Source organism: Pseudophryne corroboree, chromosome 1 (assembly GCF_028390025.1).
Source record: "Pseudophryne corroboree isolate aPseCor3 chromosome 1, aPseCor3.hap2, whole genome shotgun sequence".
Lineage (NCBI taxonomy): Eukaryota > Metazoa > Chordata > Amphibia > Anura > Myobatrachidae > Pseudophryne > Pseudophryne corroboree.
Genome location: NC_086444.1, coordinates 993,996,999 through 994,022,519, shown reverse-complemented (window position 1 = coordinate 994,022,519; position 25,521 = coordinate 993,996,999). Strand labels below are relative to the sequence as shown.

Here is a 25,521-nt window from a genome sequence, read left to right as displayed (position 1 = left end):
TGCAAAGTGGGCTGGAATTAGGCCTTCATCTGGCCTCCCTCAAGGTTCACATCTGCCTTGTGGGTTTGGTTCCAAAGAAAGATTGCGTCTATACCTGGCGTTCATACGTTCACCCAGGGTGTCTTACGGATTCAGCATCCTTATGTCCCTCCCGTGACTCCATGGGATCGGTCTGTTGTCCTAAATGCCCTGCAAGATTCTCCATTTGAAATTCTTGTCGGTGGACCTTAATTGGCTCACGGCCAAGGTCTTGTTTTTATTGGCTATTGCCTCTGCTAGAAGGGAGTCGGACTTAGGTGCTTTGTCCTGTCGCCCACCCTTTCTGATATTTTATCTTGACCTGTCAGTTCTTAGAACTGCCTAAGGTGGTGTCATCTTCACCTTGAACCAAGAGATTGTTGTTCCAGCCTTTATCCCTCCTGATTTGTCCTCCAAAGAGTGGTCTTTGGGTGTGGTAAGGGCTCTCCGTATATATGTGGAGAGGACTGCCTCTACCAGGAGGTCAGATTCCCTTGTTTGGTTTCCACAAACGTGGCTGGCCTGCGAATAAGCAAACCTTGGGCAGATGGCTAAGAATGGTGATTGCACAAGCTTATGCGCAGGCTGGACTCCCAGCTCCTGCTGCTTATAAAGCCCATTCTACTCTGTACTGTTGGACCTTCTTGGGCGGCCTGCTGTGGCGCATCCGGAGAACAAGGTGGCTACGTGGTCCTCAATGAACACGTTTATTAGGTTCTATGCTTTTGAGATTTCTCTCGGGATGCTTCCTTTTGGATGCTGGGTTCTCATACCCGCTAAGGCGCGTCCACTCCCTTGAGGAACTGCTTTAGGACATCCCCGATGGTTTCCTGTGGAAACCAATGTATCCTGCTGCTAAAAAGGAGAGTTATGGTAGACTTACCATTGTTAACTCTTTCTGCAAGGTACATTGGTTCCACAGGGCGCCCACCCTGACGCACCTAGCTTCTATGGGTTTGTATGGCATTAGCCCCTGGTGCCTTCTCCTGACGTGAGAATGTGGTTCTATGTGACTGCCTTCTCTCTTGCCTGCTCCTGCGTTGGACTGGTTAACGAAACTGAGCTCACGGTGCCTGGAGGCTGGGTTACAGAGGAGACCCCCATGCATCCTCGGACAGCCTAAAGCTTTAAGCTTGTTGGTGCCTCTGGATCAAGATCCACTCTACACACCAATGTTTCCCTGTGGAACCCAATGTACCTCGCAGAAAGAGTTAACCATAGTAAGTCTATCATAAGTCTCCTTTTCACTGCATGTTAAATTGCAGAGTTTATTTTCCTGATTACCACTGTTTTTAGGGTGGTATTCAGGTGTTCTTTCTCTCCCCCCCCCCCCCCCCCCCCCCCCCCCCAGCAAATCAGCAGTTATCTAAATATGTCTTCTGAATGGCGCACTAACATTTCAGCTCGCTGCCGCGGTGAGCTGTAATGTGCAGAAAGTGACTGAGCACTGAAATGGGACTTTTTGCATCACGCCCATTAGTTTAGTGCAGTTAGCCACTTTACACGGCTAAGCGCAAGACATATGAGCGCAGTAAGAAAAATTAATATCCCTACTTGAATACTGCCCTTACTGCTTAGTGTGCGACATTTTTTTTTTTTTTTTGTACTGTCTGATCTTCGTAGCAATTATTTTGTATTTTTGTTAGCACTTGGTACGTGTATGTGTGTTTTCCTGACAGGAGTTAAGTGTGCCAATATGAACAGTAAAAAAAAAAAAAAAAAAAGCAAGTGTAAATATAGCTGTAACTGCATTTAAAATTCCTCTCCATACAGCTGCATGTCATTTGCTTGGGTGTGCACGGGCCTGTAATCTCCTGCTATTGTGAATGGTGATCAACACTTCTTGATTTGGATACATTTTTGAGATGTTTTCAAGGTTTAAATAAAGGTTTGGGGTTTTCTTTTATTTAGTTTTATATTTGGACAGTTTAGTAGGTAGAAATTAATTTACCAGAGAGACCGTGTACTTCAAAATTAAGTGTTCAATTGTTCTCATAGCCTGAATTTCACTTAGAATACAACCAAACTGTAGAATAATGTGGCCCAATCATCGGGGGGAGAATTGGGTCACTCCCCATTCTCCAGATAACTGGGTCAGAAAATTCAACATGTTAAAATTGACATGATTAGGATAGGTGAGTCTGTAATGTATAACATTCAGTTTTTTTCCAATACCCTGATGGATCAGTGATGGGGAATCAGGGCTGTAAATGTATGTAGAAGTCCTTAAGCTACCTAATTGGTTACATTTTAAGGAAGGTAAACTAAAACGGTTTTAACCTAAAGAAAATAAACTTGCAGAGGACTCTTCTAAGTCTGACCTTTTTTTAATTTTTTTTCTTTTCTTTTTTTCCTGTAGTTCTTCCTCCAGTTCTCGTTCCAAGGCATAGCGAGTATAACCCACAGCACAGTCTTCTGGCTCAATTCCGTACCATGGAGCCCAGTGAGCCACACATGCCACACAACGCCACTTTTCCAGATTCTTTCCAGCAGCCAAACAGCCACCCATTTCCTCATTCGCCCAACAGCAGTTATCCAAATTCTCCTGGCAGTAGCAGTACTTATCCTCACTCTCCGGCAAGCTCTGACCCTGGAAGTCCTTTCCAGATCCCAGGTATGTGTACAATTAATGTAAGAGTAACTGCTTTGTGTTACCTGGCCTGATAGGAGGGAGACACAAAATTGTGCATTATGGATTCAAAAATTCACAATTCCATATTGACTTAAAATTTTAACTTCAGCCTATTAGAACTGTTAGAGGAAAAATGTCCCCCCAACCCTTGGTTCCATATTTCTGCATGGTCATTCATCTAATTGTGTGTGATTCATTGGGCACGATTCAATTTGATGACAGTTGAATAGCGCCAGGAATTGGCTACTGACTCACGACAAAGGGATTTCTTCTCGCACCCCTGGAATACGCCAAAAGTGCCGGCACGTTGCCGATTTCTGCCCTTAGCACGGCGGAAACATCGCCGCGCCGGGCACTTAAGTCGGAGAATACCTGTTCTCTCAACTTAACACCCTGTTTAGTCCTGGAGAACGGGCATTCTCTGACTTATCACTGCGCTGTATCGAATAGACCTGGGAGCTAATTCCTGGCGCTATTAAATGGTCTTAGAATTGAATCGTGCCCATTAAGTGGCATGTGCAATGATTTGAAATGTATATGTTGGTGCATGTTTTCTCAAATTCCCTTCAGGACAAAGCTATGGGTTGTGTGCATAACTTCTATCATGTATTTTAATTATTTCAGACTTTCTTAAACTCTAAAGGGGTGATTTAATTGTGCCGTGCGTCTCCTGCTTGGCAGCTATTCGAATGAGTATTTCAATTGCGTCTTCGATCAGATGCCCAATTGTAAACACGCCTGACAGCTCGGGGTTTCGCTATGCAAAGTGGCTAAACCTATCTAAAGTCCCAATGTCAAAAAGTGTCCATACTACGGCTTTTCTCACATATTATTTTCTCTAATGTCCTAGTGGATGCTGGGGACTCCGTAAGGACCATGGGGAATAGTCGGGCTCCGCAGGAGACATGGGCACTTTAAGAAAGAATTTTGATTCTGGTGTGCTCTGGCTCCTCCCTCTATGTCCCTCCTCCAGACCTCAGTTTGAATCTGTGCCCGGACGAGCTGGGTGCTGTTCAGTGAGCTCTCCTGAGCTTGCTGTAAGAAAGTATTTTGTTAGGTTTTTTATTTTCAGGGAGCTCTGCTGGCAACAGACTCCCTGCATCGTGGGACTGAGGGGAGAGAAGCAGCCCTACTTTCTGAAGCTAGGTCCTGCTTCTTAGGCTACTGGACACCATTAGCTCCAGAGGGATCGTACACAGGATCTCACCCTCGTAGTCCGATCCCAGAGCCGCGCCGCCGTCCCCCTCGCAGAGCCGGAAGACAGAAGCCGGGTGAGTATGAGAAGCAAGAAGACTTCGAAATCGGCGGCAGAAGACTCCGTTCTTCACATGAGGTAACGCACAGCACTGCAGCTGTGCGCCATGGCTCCAAACACACCTCACATACTCCGGTCACTGTAAGGGTGTATGGGCAGCATATGGACCTCTTTTGGCAAAAGTACTCGTATATACAGTTGGGCACTGTATATATGTATGAGCCCCCGCCAAGAAAATTTATATTTAAGCGGGACAGAAGCCCGCCGTCGAGGGGGCGGGGCTTCTTCCTCAGCACTCACCAGCGCCATGTTTTTTCTCCACTGCACCGCTGAGAGGAAGCTCCCCGGCCTCTCTCCTGCGGATACACGGTAGCAGAGGGTAAAAAGAGAGGGGGGCACATAATTAGGCGTAAAAATCGGGATCCGGTCTGAAGATCGACAGTGTCTGGGTCGACAATGTTTAGGTCGACCACTATAGGACGACAGTCACTAGGTCGACATGGATGGAAGGTCGACAGGGTTTCTAGGTCGACAGGTCTAAAGGTCGACATGAGTTTTTCACATTTTTTTTCTTTTTTTTAATTTTTTCATACTTAACGATCCACGTGGACTACGATTGGAACGGTAAAGTGTGCCGTGCGAAGCGGTAGCGGAGCGAAGGCACCATGCCCGAAGCATGGCGAGCGAAGCGAGCCATGCGAGGGGACACGGTGCACTAATTTGGGATCCCGGTCACTCTACGAAGAAAACGACACCAAAAATAAATAAATCCTCATGTCGACCTTTAGACCTGTCGACCTAGCACATGTCGACCTAGAAACCCTGTCGACCTTCCATCCATGTCGACCTAGTGACTGTCAACCTATAGTGGTCGACCTAAACATTGTCGACCTAGACACTGTCGATTTGATGAACCACACCCGTAAAAATCAATATAAACAGCAGCTACTGGGTTAACATTAAGTTACTGTGTTATTCCTGGGTTTATATCGCTGGGGTGTGTGCTGGCATACTCTTTCTGTCTCTCCAAAGGGCCTTGTGGGGGAATTGTCTTCAGATGAGCATTCCCTAAATGTGTGTGTTGTCGGTAGGTGTGTCGACATGTCTGAGGTAAAAGGCTCCCCTAAGGAGGAGATGGAGCAAATGTGTGTGAGGGGTGTCTCCGTCGACAACGCCGACACCTGTTTGGATATGTGTAATTAAGTGCAAAGGTGAATTTATTGCACAAAAGATTAGAGAACAGACAGGGAATCTACCCATGTCTGTCCCTATGTCGCAGAGACCTTCAGAGTCTCTCAATGCTCACTATCCAAAATAATAGACACTGATATCGACACGGAGTCTGACTCCAGTGTCGACTACGATAATGCAAAGTTACAGCCAAGATGGCAGGAAAGTATTCAATATATAATTATTGTAATAAAAGATGATTTGCATATCACTGATGACTCATCTGTCCCTGACACAAGGGTACACATGTTTAAAGGGAAGAAAGCTGAGGTAAACTTCCCTCCTCTCATGATGAAAAAGAGCGGGAATCTCCAGACAAGAGACTGCAGTTTCCCACAATGAATTCTCAGGGAGTATCCTTTCCCTACTAGGGCCAGGATACGATGGGAATCTTCCCCTAAGGTGTCACGTTTTCCCAAAAGGTAGCGCTGACTTAACAGCTATTCTCAGGGATCCTGCAGATAGCGTGCACATTCTGGTACACTACTCAGACCGGCGATTGTGTCGGCATGGGTTTATAGCGCTGTATCAGCGTGCACCGGTACCTTATCAGCAGAGATTGACACCCTAGTATGTATATGTGTGTGTATATATATATATATATATATATATATACACACACACACACACACACACACACACACACACACACACACACACACACACACACACACACACACACACACACACACACACACACACACACACACACACCAGTCAGGCGGCACTCACGGCGATAAATGAAGAAGCAGATGCCTTGCAGAGACAATCAACGTTTCAATGTATAAAATCATACATTTTCATCAGGACATGAATGTATGATTTTATACATTGAAACGTTGATTGTCTCTGCAAGGCATCTGCTTCTTCATTTATCGCCGTGAGTGCCGCCTGACTGGTGTTTGTGCATTTTGGAGGGGCTTGGCCCTAATTCCTCCTGGAGGGCACCGGCTTTACTAGCAGTTACCATTATAAACGGAGTGCCGCCTGACATGCTGGACTATATGTATGTATGTATGTATGTATGTATGTATGTATATATGTATTTATTTTATTTTTTATTTTATATTTTATATTTTATTTTATCAAAGAGACATTAGTCTACTGGGTTCTAGAGTCAACGCTATGTCGATTTCTGCTTAACGCTTCCTGTAGAATATGCAATGGACAGGTGATGCCGACTTAAGAGACATATAGAAGACTGAGGATTGTGTGGAGAAGGGATCTCTGACCTGGTCGCTATAGCTGGTAATTCTGATCTTTTGCCTTATATTCCTGCACAGCCTAGGAAAGCACGACATTATCAAATGCAGCCTTTCGATCACAAAGAAACAAGAAAGTCCGAGGTGCGTCCTTTCTTGCCAGAGGCAGGGGCAGAGGAAAGAAGCTGCACAACACAGCTAGTTCCCAGGAACAGAAGTCCTCCCCGGCCTCTACAAAATCCACCGCATGACGCTGGGGCTCCACAGGCGGAGCTAGGCCCGGTGGGGGCACATCTTCGTAATTTCAGCCACAAGTGGGTTCACTCCCTGTTGGATCCCTGGGCAATAGATATTGTGTCTCAGGGATACAAGCTGGACTTTGAGGAGATGCCCCCTCACCGACGGCCCGGCCGGCTTCCCCCCACGAGAGGGAAATAGTGTTAACTGCAATTCACAAATTGTATCTTCAACAGGTGGTGGTCAAGGTTCCCCTCCTTCAACAAGGAGGGGGCTAATTATTCGACCATGTTGTAGTCCCGAAACCGGACGGTTCGGTCAGACCCATATTGAATTTAAAATCCCTGAACATATACCTGAAAAGGTTCAAGTTCAAGATGGAATCGCTAAGAGCGGTCAACGCAAGCCTGAAAGGGGGAGATTTTATGGTGTCTCTGGACATAAAGGATGCATACCTTCATGTCCCCATTTATCCACCTCATCAGGCATACCTCAGATTTGCGGTACAGGATTGTCGTTACCAATTTCAGACGTTGCCGTTTGGTCTCTCCACGGCCCCGAGAATCTTCACCAAGGTAATGGCGGAAATGATGGTGCTCCTGCGGAAGCAAGGTGTCACAATTATCCCGTACTTGAAAGATCTCCTCATAAAGGCGAGGTCCAGAGAGGAGTTGCTGATCAGTGTAGCACACTCTCCGGAGGTGTTGCAACAGCACGGCTGGATTCTGAATATTCCAAAGTCGCAGTTGGTTCCTACGGCTCATCTGCCTTTCCTAGGCATGATTCTAGACACAGACTAGAAAAGGGTTTATCTCCCGATGGAGAGAGCTCAGGAGCTCATGACACTGGTCAGTAACCTATTAAAACCAAAACAGGTGTCAGTGCATCACTGCACTCGAGTCCTGGGAAGGATGGTGGCATCATACGAGGCCATTCCCTTCGGCAGGTTCCATGCGAGGACCTTTCAATGGGACTTACTGAACAAGTGGTCCGGATCACATCTTCAGATGCATCGGTTAATCACCCTATCCCCCAGGGCCAGGGTGTCTCTCCTGTGGTGGCTGCAGAGTGCTCACCTTCTCGAGGGCCGCAGATTCGGCATTCAGGACTGGGTCCTGGTGACCACGGATGCAAGCCTCCGAGGGTGGGGAGCAGTCACACAGGGAAGAAATTTCCAAGGTCTATGGTTAAGTCAGGAGACTTGCCTTCACATCAACATCCTGGAACTAAGGGCCGTATACAACGCCCTACGTCAAGCGGAGACCCTGCTTCGCGACCAACCGGTTCTGTTTCAGTCAGAAGCCACCAGAATTCTTCACTGGGTGGAGAATCACGTAAGCGCACTGTCCAGCAGTGTTCATCCCGGGAGTGGACAACTGGGAAGCAGACTTCCTCAGCAGGCACGACCTCCACCCGGGAGAGTGGGGACTTCATCAAGAAGTCTTCACGCAGATTGCAAGTCGGTGGGAACTGCAACAGGTGGGCATGATGGCATCCCGCCTCAACAAAAAGCTACAGAGGTATTGCGCCAGGTCAAGAGACCCTCAGGCGATAGCTGTGGATGCACTGGTGACACCGTGGTTGTTCCAGTTGGTCTATGTATTTTCTCCTCTTCCTTTCATACCCATAAGAAAAAGAGGAGTGAGAACAATACTCATTGTTCCGGATTGGTCAAGAAGGACTTGGTATCCAGATCTGCAAGAAATGCTCACAGAGGACCCGTGGCCTCTTCCTCTAAGACAGGACTTGTTGCAACAAGGGCCCTCTCTGTTCCAAGACTTACCGTGGCTGCGTTTGACGGCATGGCGGTTGAACGCCGGATCCTAGCGGAAAAAGGCATTCCAGATGAGGTCATTCCTATGCTGATAATGGCTAGGAAGGACGTGACCGCTCAATATTATCACCGTATATGGCGCTTGGTGTGAGGCCAGGAATGCCCCTAAGGAGGAATTCCAGCTGGGCAGTTTCCTTCACTTCCTACAGTCAGGAGTGACTTTGGGCCTAAAATTGGGTTCCATTAAGGTCCAGATTTCGGCCCTATCCATTTTCTTTCGAAAAGAGCTGGCTTCTCTACCTGAAGTTCAGACGTTTGTGAAGGTAGTGCTGCGTATTCAGCCCCCTTTTGTGCCCCCGGTGGTACCTTGGGATCTTAACGTGGTGTTGAGTTTCCTGAAATCCCACTGGTTTGAACCACTCAAAACGGTGGATTTGAAATATTATACGTGGAAGGTGGTCATGCTACTAGCTTCGGCTAGGCGTGTGTCAGAATTAGCGGCTTTGTCACATAAAAGCCCCTATCTGGTTTTCCATGCGGATAGAGCAGAATTGCGGACCCGTCCACAATTTCTGCCAAAAGTGGTTTCATCCTTTCATATAAACCAACCTATTGTGGTGCCTGTGGCTACTACTGACTTGGAGGATTCCGAGTTACTTGATGTGGTCGGGGCTTTGAAGGTTTATGTAGCCAGAACGGCTAGGGTCAGGAAAACAGAGTCTTTGTTTATCCTGTATGCTTCCAACAAGCTTGGTGCTCCTGCTTCAAAGCAGACTATTGCTCGCTGGATCTGTAACGCGATTCAGCAGGCTCATTCGGCGGCTGGATTGCCGCTGCCAAAATCAGTTAAGGCCCATTCCACTAGGGAGGTGGGCTCTTCTTGGGCGGCTGCCCGAGGGGTCTCGGCATTACAGCTGTACCGAGCGGCTACTTGGTCAGGTTCAAACACTTTTGCAAAGTTCTACAAGTTTGATACCCTGGCTGAGGAGGACCTTGTGTTTGCTCATTCGGTGCTGCAGAGTCATCCGCACTCTCTCGCCCGTTTGGGAGCTTTGGTATAATCCCCATGGTCTTTACGGAGTCCCCAGCATCCACTAGGACGTTAGAGAAGATAAGATTTTACTTACCGGTTAATCTATTTCTTTTAGTCCGTAGTGGATGCTGGGCGCCCGTCCCAAGTGCGGACTTCTTCTGCAATGCTTGTATATAGTTATTGCTTAAATAAGGGTTATGTTATGGTTGCATCAGGGTTGACCTGTTGCTCTGTTGTTCATACTGTTGACTGGGTATGTTTATCTCAAGTCATACGGTGTGATTGGTGTGGCTGGTATGAATCTTGCCCTGGATTACCAAAATCCTTTCCTTGTACTGTCAGCTCTTCCGGGCACAGTTTCTCTAACTGCGGTCTGGAGGAGGGACATAGAGGGAGGAGCCAGAGCACACGAGTCTAAATTCTTTCTTAAAGTGCCCATGTCTCCTGCGGAGCCCGTCTATTCCCCATGGTCCTTACGGAGTCCCCAGCATCCACTACGGACTACGAGAAATAGATTTACCGGTAAGTAAAATCTTATTTTTTTTTTTATTTTTTTTTTTTCAGGGAGCCCTGCTGGCAACAGGCTCCCTGCGTCGTGGGACTGAGGAGAGAGAAGCAGGCCTACTTAAGTGATAGGCTCTGCTTCTTAGGCTACTGGACACCATTAGCTCCAGAGGGATCGGAACGCAGGTCTCACCCTAGCCGTTCGTCCCAGAGCCGAGCCGCCGCCCTCCTTGCAGAGCCGGAAGATAGAAGCCGGTGAGTATAAGAAGAAAGAAGACTTCAAAGGCGGCAGAAGACTTCTGATCTTCACTGAGGTAATACGCAGCGGTAACGCTGCGCGCCTTTGCTCCCACACACACACACACTCAATACAGGCACGGATGGATGCAGGGCTCAGGGGGGGCGCCCTGGGCAGCAATAAACCTCTTGGCTGGCATTATTAACGGTATATAAGGCTGAGGCATTAATATATACGATCCCCCGCCAGTTTGTTGTACTTTTGAGCAGGACCGAAGCCCGCCGCTGAGGGGGCGGAGCTTGATTCCACAGCACTAACCAGCGCCATTTTCTCCACAGCACGCTGCTGAGAAGCTGGCTTCCCGGACTCTCCCCTGCTGAACACTGTGTCAGAGGGCTTTAAAAGAGGGGGGTGGCACATATTTTTGGCGCAGTCAGTGTATATTTAACATATATAAAAAAAGCGCTGTATATCTGGGAATTGTGTTTCCAGGGTCATTTGGCGCTGAGTGTGTGCTGGCATACTCTCTCTCTGTCTCTCCAAAGGGCCTTATTGGGGAACTGTCTCCAGATTAGAGATTTCCCTGAGTGTGTGGGGGTATCTGTACGTGTGTGTCGGCATGTCTGAAGTGGAAGGCTCTTCTAGGGAGGAGGAGCAAATGAGTGTGGTGTCTCCGTCGGCAACGCAGACACCTGATTGGTTGGATATGTGGAATGTTTTAAATGCAAATGTGAATTTATTACGTAAAAGGTTGGACAAAACGGAGTCCAGGGAAAATGCAGGGAGTCCATCCTTGCCTTTTACTATGTCACAAGGCCCTTCTGGGTCTCAGAAGCGCCCACTATCCCAAGTAGCAGACACTGATACCGACACGGATTCTGACTCCAGTGTCGACTACGATGATGCGAGGTTGAAGCCAAAGTTGGCAAAAAGTATTCATTATATGATTATTGCAATAAAAGATGTCGCATATCACGATGACCCCTCTGTACCTGACACGAGGGTCCATATGTTTAAAGAAAAGAAACCTGAGGTTACTCCAACCCCCCCCCCCCCCCCCCCCCCCCTTTCCCATGAGTTGTTTGAAAGGGCTTGGGAAACTCCAGACAAGAAACTGCAGATTCCCAAAAGGATTCTTATGGCGTATCCTTTCAGGATACGGTGGGAATCCTCCCCCAGGGTGGACAAAGCGTTAATGCGCTTATCCAAAAAGGTGGCGCTGCCGTTGCAAGATACTGCAGCCCTCAAGGATCCTGCTGATCGCAGGCAGGAGACTACCTTGAAGTCAATTTATACACAATTTATACACATACTGGTACCTTGCTCAGACCGGTGATAGCGTCGGCTTGGGTTTGTAGCGCTGTAGCAGCGTGGACAGATACCTTGTCTGCTGACATTGATACCCTGGATAAGGATACCATTTTACTGACCTTGGGTCATATAAAGGATTCTGTCCTATATATGAGAGATGCTCAGAGAGACGTTGGCCTACTGGGTTCCAGAGCCAACGCCATGGCGATTTCTGCTAGGCGAGCACTGTGGACCCGCCAATGGACGGGTGATGCCGACTCGAAGAGGCATATGGAGGTTTTGCCTTACAAGGGTGAGGACTTATTTGGGGAAGGTCTCACGGACCTGGTTTCCACAGCTACTGCAGGTAAATCCGCTTTTTTACCTTATGTTTCCTCACAGCCAAAGAAAATGCCACATTATCAGATGCAGTCCTTTCGGTCGCATAAATCCAAAAGAGTACGGGGATCTTCCTTTCTCGCCAGAGGTAAGGGCAGAGGTAAAAAGCTGCCAGCTACAGCTAGTTCCCAGGAGCAGAAGTCCTCCCCGGCTTCTACTAAATCCACCGCATGACGCTGGGGCTCCGCTGAGGGAGTCCGCCCCAGTGGGGGCACGTCTTCGACTTTTCAGCCACGTCTGGGTTCAATCACAGGTGGATCCCTGGGCAATAGAAATTGTTTCCCAGGGTTACAAGCTGGAATTCGAAGATGTACCTCCTCGCCGGTGTTTCAAATTGGCCCTACCAGCTTCTTCCCCAGAGAGGGAGGTAGTTTTAAGTGCAATTCAAAAACTGTGTCTTCAACAAGTGGTGGTCAAAGTTCCCCTGCTTTAACAGGGGACGGGGTATTACTCAACCCTGTTTGTGGTCCCGAAACCGGACGGTTCGGTCAGACCCATTCTGAATTTAAAATCCTTAAACCTATACTTGAACAGGGTCAAATTCAATATGGAATCGCTCAGAGCGGTCATCGCCAGCCTGGAAGGGGGAAATTATATGGTGTCTCTGGACTTAAAGGATGCATACCTTCATGTCCCCATATATCCTCCTCATCAGGCGTTCCTGAGATTTGCTGTACAGGATTGTCATTACCAATTTCTCTGACGTCCTAGTGGATGCTGGGAACTCCGAAAGGACCATGGGGAATAGCGGCTCCGCAGGAGACTGGGCACAACTAAAGAAAGCTTTTAGGTCACCTGGTGTGCACTGGCTCCTTCCACTATGACCCTCCTCCAAGCCTCAGTTAGATTTTGTGCCCGGCCGAGGTTGGATGCACACTAGGGGCTCTCCTGAGCTTCTAGAAAGAAAGTATATTATTAGGTTTTTTATTTTACAGTGAGACCTGCTGGCAACAGGCTCACTGCAGCGAGGGACTAAGGGGAGAAGAAGCGAACCTACCTGCTTGCAGCTAGCTTGGGCTTCTTAGGCTACTGGACACCATTAGCTCCAGAGGGACCGACCGCATGGAACTGGCCTTGGTGTTCGGTCCCGGAGCCGCGCCGCCGTCCCCCTTACAGAGCCAGAAGTAAGAAGAGGTCCGGAAAATCGGCGGCAGAAGACATCAGTCTTCACCAAGGTAGCACACAGCACGGCAGCTGTGCGCCATTGCTCCTCATACACACTTCACACTCCGGTCACTGAGGGGGGGCGCCCTGAGCAGCAATAAAAAGACCTTGGCTGGCAAAAATACCACAATATATAGCCCCAGAGGCTATATATGTGATAATTACCCCTGCCAGAATCCATAAAAAAGCGGGAGAAAGGGGCGGAGCTATCTCCTTCAGCACACTGGCGCCATTTCTCCCTCACAGCTCCGCTGGAAGGAAGCTCCCTGGCTCTCCCCTGCAGTCTACACTACAGAAAAGGGTAAAAGAGAGAGGGGGGGCACTAAATTTAGGCGCAGTATATATAACAGCAGCTATAGGGGACATAATTCAGTTAGTCCCTGCATTATATAGCGCTCTGGTGTGTGCTGGCATACTCTCACTCTGTCTCCCCAAAGGGCTTTTGTGGGTCCTGTCCTCTGTTAGAGCATTCCCTGTGTGTGTGCGGTGTGTCGGTACGGCTGTGTCGACATGTTTGATGAGGATAATGATGTGGAGGCGGAGCAGATGCCTATAGAAGGGATGTCACCCCCTGCGGGGCAGACACCTGAGTGGATGGACTTATGGAAGGAATTGCGTGCACGTGTCGACTCCTTACACAAAAAATTTGACGACATGCCAAATGCGGGACAGCCGGCTTCTCAGCTCGTGCCTGTCCAGGCGTCTCAAAGGCCATCGGGGGCTCTAAAACGCCCGCTACCTCAGATGGCAGACGCGGATGTCGACGCGGATACTGACACCAGTGTCGACGACTATGAGTCTAGTCTAATGTCCACTAAGGCCATTCGTTGCATGATTGAAGCAATGAAAGAGGTGTTACAAATTTCTGATATAAACCCAGGTACCACTAAAAAGGGTATTATGTTTGGGGAGAAAAAACTACCCGTAGTCTTTCCCCCATCAGAAGAATTAAATGAAGTGTGTGAAGAAGCGTGGGCTTTCCCTGATAAAAGATTGGTAATCTCTAAGAAGTTACTAATGGCGTTCCCTTTCCCGCCAGAGGATAGGTCACGTTGGGAGACGCCACCTAGGGTGGATAAAGCGCTCACACGTTTGTCTAAAGAGGTGGCACTACCGTCTCCGGATACGGCCGCCCTCAAGGAACCTGCTGATAGAAAGCAGGAGGCTATCCTGAAGTCTGTATATACACACTCAGGCATTATACTTAGACCTGCTATTGCGTCAGCATGGATGTGCAGTGCTGCCGCTGCGTGGTCAGATTCCCTGTCAGAAAATATTGACACCCTAGACAGGGACACTATTCTGCTAACCATAGAGCATATAAAAGACTCAGTCTTATACATGAGAGATGCACAGAGGGAGATCTGCCGGCTGGCATCTAAAATAAGTGCACTGTCCATTTCTGCTAGGAGAGGCTTATGGACTCGCCAGTGGACAGGGGATGCAGATTCAAAAAGGCACATGGAAGTTTTGCCTTACAAGGGTGAGGAGTTATTCGGGGATGGTCTCTCGGACCTAGTTTCCACAGCAACTGCTGGGAAGACAGCATTTTTACCCCATGTTCCCTCACAGCCTAAAAAGGCGCTGTTTTATCAGGTACAGTCCTTTCGGACTCAGAAAAACAGGCGTGGAAAAGGCGGGTCCTTTCTGTCCAGAGGCAGAGGTAGGGGAAAAAGGCTGCAACAAACAGCAGGTTCCCAGGAGCAAAAGTCCTCCCCCGCTTCTTCCAAGTCCGCCGCATGACGGTGGGGCTCCACAGGCGGAGCCAGGTACGGTGGGGGGCCGCCTCAAAAATTTCAGCGATCAGTGGGCTCGCTCACAGGTGGATCCCTGGATCCTGCAAATAGTATCTCAAGGGTACAAACTGGAATTCGAGGCGTCTCCACCCCACCGGTTCCTAAAATCTGCCTTGCCGACAACTCCCTCAGGCAGGGAGGCTGTGCTAGAGGCAATTCACAAGCTGTATTCCCAGCAGGTGATAGTCAAGGTGCCCCTACTTCAACAAGGACGGGGTTACTATTCCACACTGTTTGTGGTACCGAAACCGGACGGTTCGGTGAGACCCATTTTAAATTTGAAATCCTTGAACACATACATAAAAAAATTCAAGTTCAAGATGGAATCGCTCAGGGCGGTTATTGCAAGCCTGGACGAGGGGGATTACATGGTATCCCTGGACATCAAGGATGCTTACCTGCATGTCCCCATTTACTATCCTCACCAGGAGTACCTCAGATTTGTGGTACAGGATTGCCATTACCAATTCCAGACGCTGCCGTTTGGACTCTCCACGGCACCGAGGGTGTTTACCAAAGTAATGGCGGAAATGATGATACTCCTTCGAAGAAAGGGAGTTTTAATTATCCCGTACTTGGACGATCTCCTAATAAAGGCGAGGTCCAAGGAGCAGTTGTTGGTGGGAGTAGCACTATCTCAGGAGGTGCTACACCAGCACGGTTGGATTCTGAATATTCCAAAATCACAGCTGGTTCCGACGACACGTCTACTGTTCCTGGGTATGATCCTGGACACAGTCCAGAAAAAAGTGTTTCTCCCGGAGGAGAAAGCCAAGGAGCTGTCATCTCTAGTCAGAGACCTCCTGAAACCGAAACAGGTATCGGTGCATCACTGCACGCGGGTCCTGGGAAAGATGGTGGCTTCTTACGAAGCAATTCCTTTCGGCAGGTTCCATGCCGGAATCTTTCAGTGGGACCTGTTGGACCAATGGTCCGGATCGCATCTTCAGATGCATCGCCTAATAACCCTGTCTCCAAGAACCAGGGTGTCTCTGCTGTGGTGGCTGCAGAGTGCTCATCTTCTAAAGGGCCGCAGATTCGGCATACAGGACTGGGTCCTGGTGACCACGGATGCCAGCCTTCGTGGCTGGGGGGCAGTCACACAGGGAAGAAACTTCCAAGGACTATGGTCGAGTCAGGAGACTTCCCTACACATAAATATTCTGGAACTAAGGGCCATTTACAACGCCCTAAGTCAGGCAAAATCCCTGCTTCTACACCAGCCAGTACTGATCCAGTCAGACAACATCACGGCAGTCGCCCATGTAAATCGACAGGGCGGCACAAGAAGCAGGATGGCAATGGCAGAAGCCACAAGGATTCTCCGATGGGCGGAAAATCACGTACTAGCACTGTCAGCAGTGTTAATTCCGGGAGTGGACAACTGGGAAGCAGACTCTCAGCAGGCACGACCTCCACCCGGGAGAGTGGGGACTTCATCCAGAAGTCTTCACGCTGATTGTAAATCGATGGGAACGTCCACAAGTGGACATGATGGCGTCCCGCCCAAACAAAAAACTAGAGCGATATTGCGCCAGGTCAAGGGACCCTCAGGCGATAGCTGTGGACGCTCTGGTGACACCGTGGGTGTGCCAGTCAGTTTGTGTTCCCTCCTCTGCCTCTCATACCAAGGGTACTGAGAATAATAAGAAACCGAGGAGTAAGAACAATACTCGTGGTTCCGGATTGGCCAAGACGAGCGTGGTACCCGGAACTTCAAGAGATGATCTCAGAGGACCCATGGCCTCTGCCGCTCAGACAGGACCTGCTGCAGCAGGGGCCCTGTCTGTTCCAAGACTTACCGCGGCTGCGTTTGACGGCATGGCGGTTGAACGCCGGATCCTGAAGGAAAAGGGCATTCCGGAGGAAGTCATTCCTACGCTGATTAAAGCCAGGAAAGATGTAACTGCAAAGCATTATCACCGCATATGGCGGAAATATGTTGCTTGGTGTGAGGCCAAAAAGGCCCCAACAGAGGAATTTCAACTAGGTCGATTTCTGCATTTCCTACAAGCAGGAGTGACTATGGGCCTGAAATTAGGCTCCATTAAGGTACAGATCTCGGCTCTGTCGATTTTCTTCCAGAAAGAACTGGCTTCACTACCTGAAGTTCAGACGTTTGTGAAGGGAGTGCTGCATATTCAGCCCCCGTTTGTGCCTCCAGTGGCACCTTGGGATCTCAACGTGGTGTTGAGTTTCTTAAAATCACATTGGTTTGAGCCACTTAAAACCGTGGATCTAAAATATCTCACGTGGAAAGTGGTCATGTTATTGGCCTTGGCTTCGGCCAGGCGTGTGTCAGAATTGGCAGCTTTGTCTTGTAAAAGCCCTTATCTGATTTTCCATATGGATAGGGCAGAATTGAGGACTCGTCCTCAGTTTCTCCCTAAGGTGGTATCAGCTTTTCACTTGAACCAACCTATTGTGGTGCCTGCGGCTACTAGGGACTTGGAGGATTCCAAGTTGCTGGACGTAGTCAGGGCCTTGAAAATTTATGTTTCCAGGACGGCTGGAGTCAGGAAAACTGACTCTCTATTTATCCTGTATGCACCCAACAAGCTGGGTGCTCCTGCTTCTAAGCAGACTATTGCTCGCTGGATTTGTAGCACAATTCAGCAGGCGCATTCTTCGGCTGGACTGCTGCATCCTAAATCAGTAAAAGCCCATTCCACAAGGAAGGTGGGCTCATCTTGGGCGGCTGCCCGAGGGGTCTCGGCTTTACAACTTTGCCGAGCTGCTACTTGGTCAGGGGCAAACACGTTTGCAAAATTCTACAGATTTGATACCCTGGCTGAGGAGGACCTTGAGTTCTCTCATTCGGTGCTGCAGAGTCATCCGCACTCTCCCGCCCGTTTGGGAGCTTTGGTATAATCCCCATGGTCCTTTCGGAGTTCCCAGCATCCACTAGGACGTCAGAGAAAATAAGATTTTACTCACCGGTAAATCTATTTCTCGTAGTCCGTAGTGGATGCTGGGCGCCCGTCCCAAGTGCGGATTGTCTGCAAAACTTGTACATAGTTACTGTTAACTAAAGGGTTATTGTTGAGCCATCTGTTGAGAGGCTCAGTTGTTTTTCATACTGTTAAACTGGGTATAGTATCACGAGTTATACAGTGTGATTGGTATGGCTGGTAAGAGTCTTACCCGGGATTCAAAATCCTTCCTTATTATGTCAGCTCGTCCGGGCACAGTGTCCTAACTGAGGCTTGGAGGAGGGTCATAGTGGGAGGAGCCAGTGCACACCAGGTGACCTAATAGCTTTCTTTAGTTGTGCCCAGTCTCCTGCGGAGCCGCTATTCCCCATGGTCCTTTCGGAGTTCCCAGCATCCACTACGGACTACGAGAAATAGATTTACCGGTGAGTAAAATCTTATTTTCAGACGTTGCCGTTTGGGCTTTCCACGGTTCCGAGGGTTTTCACCAAGGTAATGGCGGAAATGATGGTACTCCTGCACAGGCAAGGAGTCACAATTATACCGTACTTGGACGATCTCCTGATAAAAGCGAGATCAAAGGAACAGTTGCAGAAAAGCGTGTCGCTGAGAGTGTTGCAGCAACATGGCTGGATCCTAAATCTACCAAAGTCACAGTTGGTTCCAACAACTCGGCTGTCTTTCTTAGGCATGATTCTGGACACAGAACAAAAAAGGGTTTTTCTCCCGATGGAAAAAGCCCAGGAACTCCAGAACATTGTCAGAGACCTGTTAAAACCAAAAAGAGTGTCAGTTCATCAATGCACTCGAGTACTGGGGAAAATGGTGGCGACCTACGAGGCCATCTCCTTCGGCAGGTTTCATGCGAGGACTTTTCAGTGGGACCTTCTGGACAAGTGGTCCGGGTCCCACCTTCAAATACATCAGAAAATAACCCTGTCCCCCAGGGCCAGGGTGTCTCTCCTGTGGTGGCTGCAAAGTGCTCACCTTCTAGAGGGTCGCAGGTTCGGCATTCAGGACTGGGTTCTGGTGACCACGGACGCGAGCCTCCGAGGATGGGGAGCAGTCACACAAGGCAGGAATTTTCAGGGACTGTGGTCAAGCCAGGAGACTTGTCTACACATAAACATACTGGAATTAAGGGCCATATACAACGGCCTTCGACAAGCGGAGAATCTTCTTCGCGACCTACCGCTTCTGATTCAATCGGACAACGTCACAGCCGTGGCTCATGTAGACCGCCAAGGCGGGACAAGGAGCAGAGTGACAATGGTGGAAGCCACTAGGATTCTGCGCTGGGCGGAAAATCACGTAAGCGCTCTGTCAGCGGTATTCATTCCGGGAGAGGACAACTGGGAAGCAGACTTCCTCAGCAGACACGATCTCCATACAGGAGAGTGGGGTCTTCATCAAGAAGTTTTTGCAGAAATAACAAGTCTTTGGTGGACGTCCTCAAATAGACATGATGGCGTCACGCCTCAACAAGAAGCTTCTGAGGTATTGTGCCAGGTCAAGGGACCCTCAGGCAGTCGCAGTGGACGCCCTGGTGACACCGTGGGTGTTTCAGTTGGTCTATGTGTTTCCTCCTCTTCCTCTCATCTCAAAAATTATTGAGAATCATAAGACAAAAAGGTGTACAGACAATTCTCATTGTTCCAGATTGGCTTCGAAGGGCCTGGTATCCGGATCTGCAGGAAATGCTCACAGAAGATCCGTGGCCTCTTCCTCTCAGAGAGGACCTGTTGCAACAGGGGCCTTGTCTGTTCCAAGATTTACCGGGGCTGCGTTTGACGGCATGGCGGTTGAACGCCAGATCCTAGCTGGGAAGGGCATTCTGGACGAGGTCATCCCTACTCTGATAAAGGCTAGGAAGGAGGTGACAGCGAAACATTGTCACTGTATCTGGAGGAAGTATGTATCTCGGTGTGAAACCTAGAATGCTCCTCCGGAAGATTTCCATCTGGGCCGTTTTCTCCACTTCCTACAGACTGGAGTTAATATGGGCCTAAAATTAGGCTCCATTAAGGTTCAGATTTCGGCCCTATCCATTTTCTTTCAGAAGGAATTGGCTTCTCTACCAGAAGTCCAGACTTTTGTGAAGGCAGTGCTGCATATCCAGCCTCCTTTTGTGCCTCCAGTGTCACCATGGGACCTTAACGTGGTGTTACAATTCCTTAAGTCTCCCTGGTTTGAGCCTCTTCAATCCGTGGAATTAAAGTATCTCACTTGGAAGGTGGTCATGTTGTTGGCCTTGGCATCGGCAAGGCATGTATCTGAGTTGGCGGCTTTGTCTCACAAAAGCCCCTATCTGATTTTTCCATGTGGATAGAGCTGAGTTGCGGACTCGTCCTCAATTTTGGCCTAAGGTTGTTTCCTCTTTTCATATGAACCAACCTATTGTGGTGCCTGTGGCTGCGCGGGACTTGGAGGATTCCGAGTCCCTTGATGTGGTCAGGGCATTGAAAATTTATGTAGCCAGAACGGCTCGGGTTAGGAAAACAGAGGCACTGTTTGTCCTGTATGCAGCCAACAAGGTTGGCGCTCCTGCTTCTAAGCAGACTATTGCTCGCTGGATCTGTAACACGATTCAGCAGGCTCATTCTACGGCTGGATTGCCGTTACCAAATTCGGTAAAAGCCTATTCCACTGGGAAGGTGGGCTCTTCTTGGGCGGCTGCCCGAGGCGTCTCGGCATTGCAGCTTTGCCGAGCGGCGACTTGGTCGGGGTCAAACACTTTTTTGCTAAATTCTACAAGTTTGATACTTTGGCTGAGGAGGACCTCATGTTTGCTCAATCGGTGCTGCAGAGTCATCCGCACTCTCCCGCCCGGTCTGGAGCTTTGGTATAATCCCCATGGTCCTTACGGAGTCCCCAGCATCCTCTAGGACGTAAGAGAAAATAAGATTTTAAACCTACCGGTAAATCTTTTTCTCCTAGTCCGTAGAGGATGCTGGGCGCCCGTCCCAGTGCGGACAACTTTCTGCAAGACTTGTATATAGTTATTGCTTACATAAGGTTATGTTACAGTTTTGATCGGTCTTTGACTGATGCTGTTTGTTTCATACTGTTGACTGGTTCGTATATTCCAGGTTATACGGTGTGGATGGTGTGGGCTGGTATGAATCTTGCCCTTGGATTTACAAAATCCTTTCCTCATACTGTCCGTCTCCTCTGGGCACAGTTCTCTAACTGAGGTCTGGAGGAGGGGCATAGAGGGAGGAGCCAGTGCACACCCATTCTAAAGTTCTTTATAGTGCCCATGTCTCCTGCGGAGCATGTCTATACCCCATGGTCCTTACGGAGTCCCCAGCATCCTCTACGGACTAGGAGAAAAAGATTTACCGGTAGGTTTTAAAATCTTATTTTTTCCGCACCTCCGGAGCTGCGAGGAAAAAGTCTGATAATGGGCATGTGATTGCAGCAACAGTTGAAAAGCTTTGAAAGATGCCATTCATATAGCCACCCAACAAGGGGCGCATGCATATTTGAATTGCTCTCTTAGATCCTTTATTGCAGTCATTCTGTGTCCAACACACCATCTAATCACATCTGTGTGCGATACTACATAGCTATATCTAAATTACTGTGAAATGACAACCTAATTTAGTGGTTTTTATTCTAGAGCAGTGGTTCCCAAACTTTTTTTGAATGGCGCGCCCTAGAGTATTTGAAATTTTTTCACTAGGCCAAAAGTTTCTTAAGAAATTTTACAAAGAAATGTTTAAGTAAATTGTGTTTTTTTCAATTGTCTGGTGAGGGACAGGATTTACTTCTGTTTTGTCCAAATATTTTATTATTTGCAGCCACCAGTACTGGTTTTGCCTATTACATTGACCATAAATAGTTTGTTTTGGTCCTGGACCACCAACCCAGGGCACCCCTGCAAGTGTTCCGAGGCACCCCAGAGTGCCATGGCACACAGTTTGAGAACCACTGTTGTCGCATTTATTGTCATTGCCTTTTTAAAGCCCACAAGCAGAATGGATAGCCCAGAGGGACTGTGGTAATATACACCGTCTACTCTAACGTCTGTTGCTGTATGAGAAGGACTATTCAGGGAACATTCTCTTGATTTTGCTAATTGTTGTGCTAATAGATTTTGCATTCTTCTCTAGATAGGTGCATGTTGCTTGATAATGAGACTTTCAAAGTAAATCTCTCGGTCCTGAAACCTTATCCTGTTCTCAGATCCTTAATTATTAGGTGCATAGTACTTTGCTACTGAAATCCCCCCACCCCCCCCATCCTTTTTCAATTCTAAGAAGAAAAAAAAAAGCCATGTTATAGTCCTTTTTTTAGCTGTTTAAAGTGCTGTATGGAAGAACGCTATGTACAGAGGAAGCAAGGTATCCGGGTGCCATTAAGAAGCTTATGAATAATCCAGTAATTGTCTAAAACAGAATGGAGAGAAGTTGTTTTTGTTTTGTGGTTGTTGTTGTTTTTTTTTTTGGGGGGGGGGGGGGGGATTGTTTTTTAATGAGCTTTGTACTGATAAGGTTTTGTTAGAATTAATTTCCAGTTACATCATCAATCTCTGCATTATAGAAATTATGTATTCTTTTGTAATACAGCCAGACATGAGTGTTACATTTCCTGGTGATTACCGCGAGTATTGGTGTCCTATTTAACACAGTGCAAAGTTTGTTTATAAAGGGATACATTTGAGTTGTATTCTTGTCCCATTTATTATAAGTAATGGCCACCCCTCAGAGCAATTCCGTTGTAGCTCTGATTTTTAAGTGCCCAAAAGCAGTGAGTTTAGCTGCACAAAGCGGTACAAAGTACTGTTTGGCCACCACGTGTTGCGCAATGCCGGAGGTGAACAGCAGAACAAATGAATTACTGCAGTCGGGCACCACCTAGTGCAGGGGTGGGCAATTATTTCAGCTGAGGGGCCACTTGACATTTCCTGTCAGTATCCGAGGGCCACATACAAAATAGCAGCTCCCCCCACTTGCCAAAAATATAGGGACATGGCTTCATGTGGAAGGGGTGTGGGCCAAAAAATAATACAGATTCATATTATGCTGCACAATAGTCTCCATTATTCAAATTGCGCCACACAGCGCCACCTACACACATTATACCAGGTAGAGCCCCTTTTACACACATTACGGCAGGTAGAGCCCCCTTTTACACACTAACATTTTATTTCGGATAATTATTGTGCAGCAAGCAAATTATCCAGTGTCTTATGGCCCCTGGGGAAAGGTGTGACACGGTGGCAGAACACGGGGGGTGTGACACAGTGACAGAACACGGGGAGGGGGGGGGTGACAGTGACAGAACACGGGGTGTGTGACACTGACAGAATACGGTGGGGGTGACACGGTGACAGAACACGGGTGTGACACTGTGACAGAACACGGTGGGGGTGACAGAACACGGGGGGTGACATAGTTACAGAACACGGGGGGGTGACAGAACACGGGGGGGGGGGGGTGACACGGTGACAGAACCCGGGGGTGTGACACGGTGACAGAACGAACACCGGGGGGGGGTGACACAGTGACAGAACACTGGGGGGGTGACACGTGACAGAACTCGGGGGTGACATGGTGACAGAACACGGGAGGGGTTGGTACAGCGAGAGCTAAAGATCTCTCCCCCCAAACCTAAAAACAGTCTGACGCCACTGCCCGCACACACAAATATGCGCACACTATCACACACTCTCACACACTCTCACACACTCTCACACACTCTCACACACACACACACACACACACACACACACACACACACACACACACACTTTCTTTCTCTCACTCACTTTTCCCATTAACTTACTGATCTGGCTGGCAGTGGCAGGAAGGATGGATCTGTAGCAGTCTGGCTCTTGTCCCGTGTAGCTCCGCCCCCTGAGGTCCCGTGTAACCCCGCCCCCTCATCGGCACGTAGCTCCGCCCCCTTTTTGGCTGAACACAGCCGTGTCACTGGGGACTCTGGAGGCGGGAGGAGGAGGCTGCTACAACGCAGGCGCCGTGCAGCAGCAGGGGAGAGAGGCGCCGCTGGCAGCTTGGAGGTACTGCAGTGCAGAGCAATGACAAGCAGCTCAGCCGGTCGGGCCGCTTGTCATTGCTCGCTGGTGGGAGGCAGTGGGCCGGGCAGAATCGGTTTGCGGGCCGCATCCGGCCCGTGAGCCGTATTTTGCCCACCCCTAACCTAGTGGCTGACACTGAAAAAACAAATGTAATCACCCCTATGTTTATTAAAACCAGGAAAAGGTCATTGTAACATACTTTCTTTAATTTAGGTATTGTAAAAGTATGGCAAAATATATGCAAAGAATCTTACAAGAAAGCGTAAGATCTAGCATAAAAAAAAGTAAACACATTGGACATTGAAAATCAGTACTAACAATGACAGTAGAACGTAAAAGATAAACACAAACAGCAAGACAAAAGGGGAAAACAAATAGGGGTAGCGACAGGTATGTGAAGAAACTGAAAGCATACATGGAAAAATTGAGAAGAAAGTAGGAGGGTTGTGGGTTGCTGCCTTGGGTGAGGGGTATTTTCAAACTAAATGAGGATCTATGAGGGTCAGTTAGAAGTAGAATTGTATTTATAGAAGGGACAGTGGGGGTAGAGAACTGTCACTATGGGGATTTAAGTAATTTGATTACAAAACCGGTCATACAGAGTTTTTAAACAAAAGTGATTGTTTTTAGCAGTTAAGTCATCCACTGTCGTATAGAGAATTGTCCTCTTAAACCACTGAGAGAATGGAAGTGGATCTCCAAAGACAGGGAATAACCGCTCTAGCTGCATACATGATGTGCCTCCTGAGGTTCAGCTGAAATGTATGATTAAATCAGGACTTTGGATGGCCAAAGCCTCTACTTAGATAGATTTAGCTGCTCTGCAGGGCTAAACCCGGTACTAATTTGCGTGCACAAGCACCCGACAGAGACGACGACTATTGAATTGCCCCGAAAGGGTGCCCACAACACAATTGAATTCCCCCCTATGGGGTGAGCGGAGGTGTGTCGAGCAAACTGCTGAAGATGCCCACATTTCTTCCAGCACTTCAGTGTGAGATCAGAAGTAGAATGGTTGAACCCAGGCATCCTGGCTAACCATGGCAACAGGTGGGAAGGCGTACCTGCTGTGACTCTCCCTCAATGAGACCATTGATTGGGGGAAGATCACATTAGACGGGAGATCGGGCGCAATTAAACAATTGAAAGAGCACAAAACCTTTGGGAGTATATTCATCTTAACAGTATTAAGTCTCCTCGGCCAAGATGGGCCCATCAATGACCATTTACTGAGCAGGTTGACCCTGAGATAATAATTGGGAAGGGTGCCACTTAAAGAGACGTACAAGCGTTGAAAATATTTAAAGCTATACATATTGTGTAGTTCATTTTGAAATTTGGAAGGTCACGAAATCTCAGGATCTCTACCAGAACTTGGGGGGGTGGGGGGGATCAAGGTATTAGAGATTTTGGCGAGAAGATCATCTGCATATAGTTCGGTTTCCCTAGTCCAAACTCCTTTGTCAGGGTTCGCTCAGATTTGCAAGAGCCCCGGTACAGGGGAGAGAAAGCACCCCTGTCTAGTACCATTCAATAGATTTTGCCCCTTTATGACACACTTATGTGCCTCCCCAAACTGATCCCTGATGTGTCTGGAGTAGTATTCAGAATTATATAATCTATGGCTGTGCCTGTCTCCAAATGTTGTCAGGAGAACTTTGTTAAACCGCCAGGACCAGTGTGTAGGGGGGGCAGAGCACAACATAATAGTACCAGGATCGTGACATGGTCAGACCATGTGATTTGACCAATGGAGCTATCCGTGTAGGAGTG

General features: G+C 48.3%; 1 protein-coding gene across 1 annotated transcript in view; it reads left to right on the top strand.

The window, feature by feature from the left end:
* Positions 1–25,521, top strand: part of SMAD1 (SMAD family member 1) — a 152,395-nt gene that overhangs the window by 93,125 nt on the left and 33,749 nt on the right. Inside the window, exon 3 of the mRNA XM_063920604.1 lies at positions 2,378–2,632. Within this exon, the coding sequence (XP_063776674.1) occupies positions 2,378–2,632 (255 nt within the window). The remainder of the gene's footprint in view (positions 1–2,377; positions 2,633–25,521) is intronic.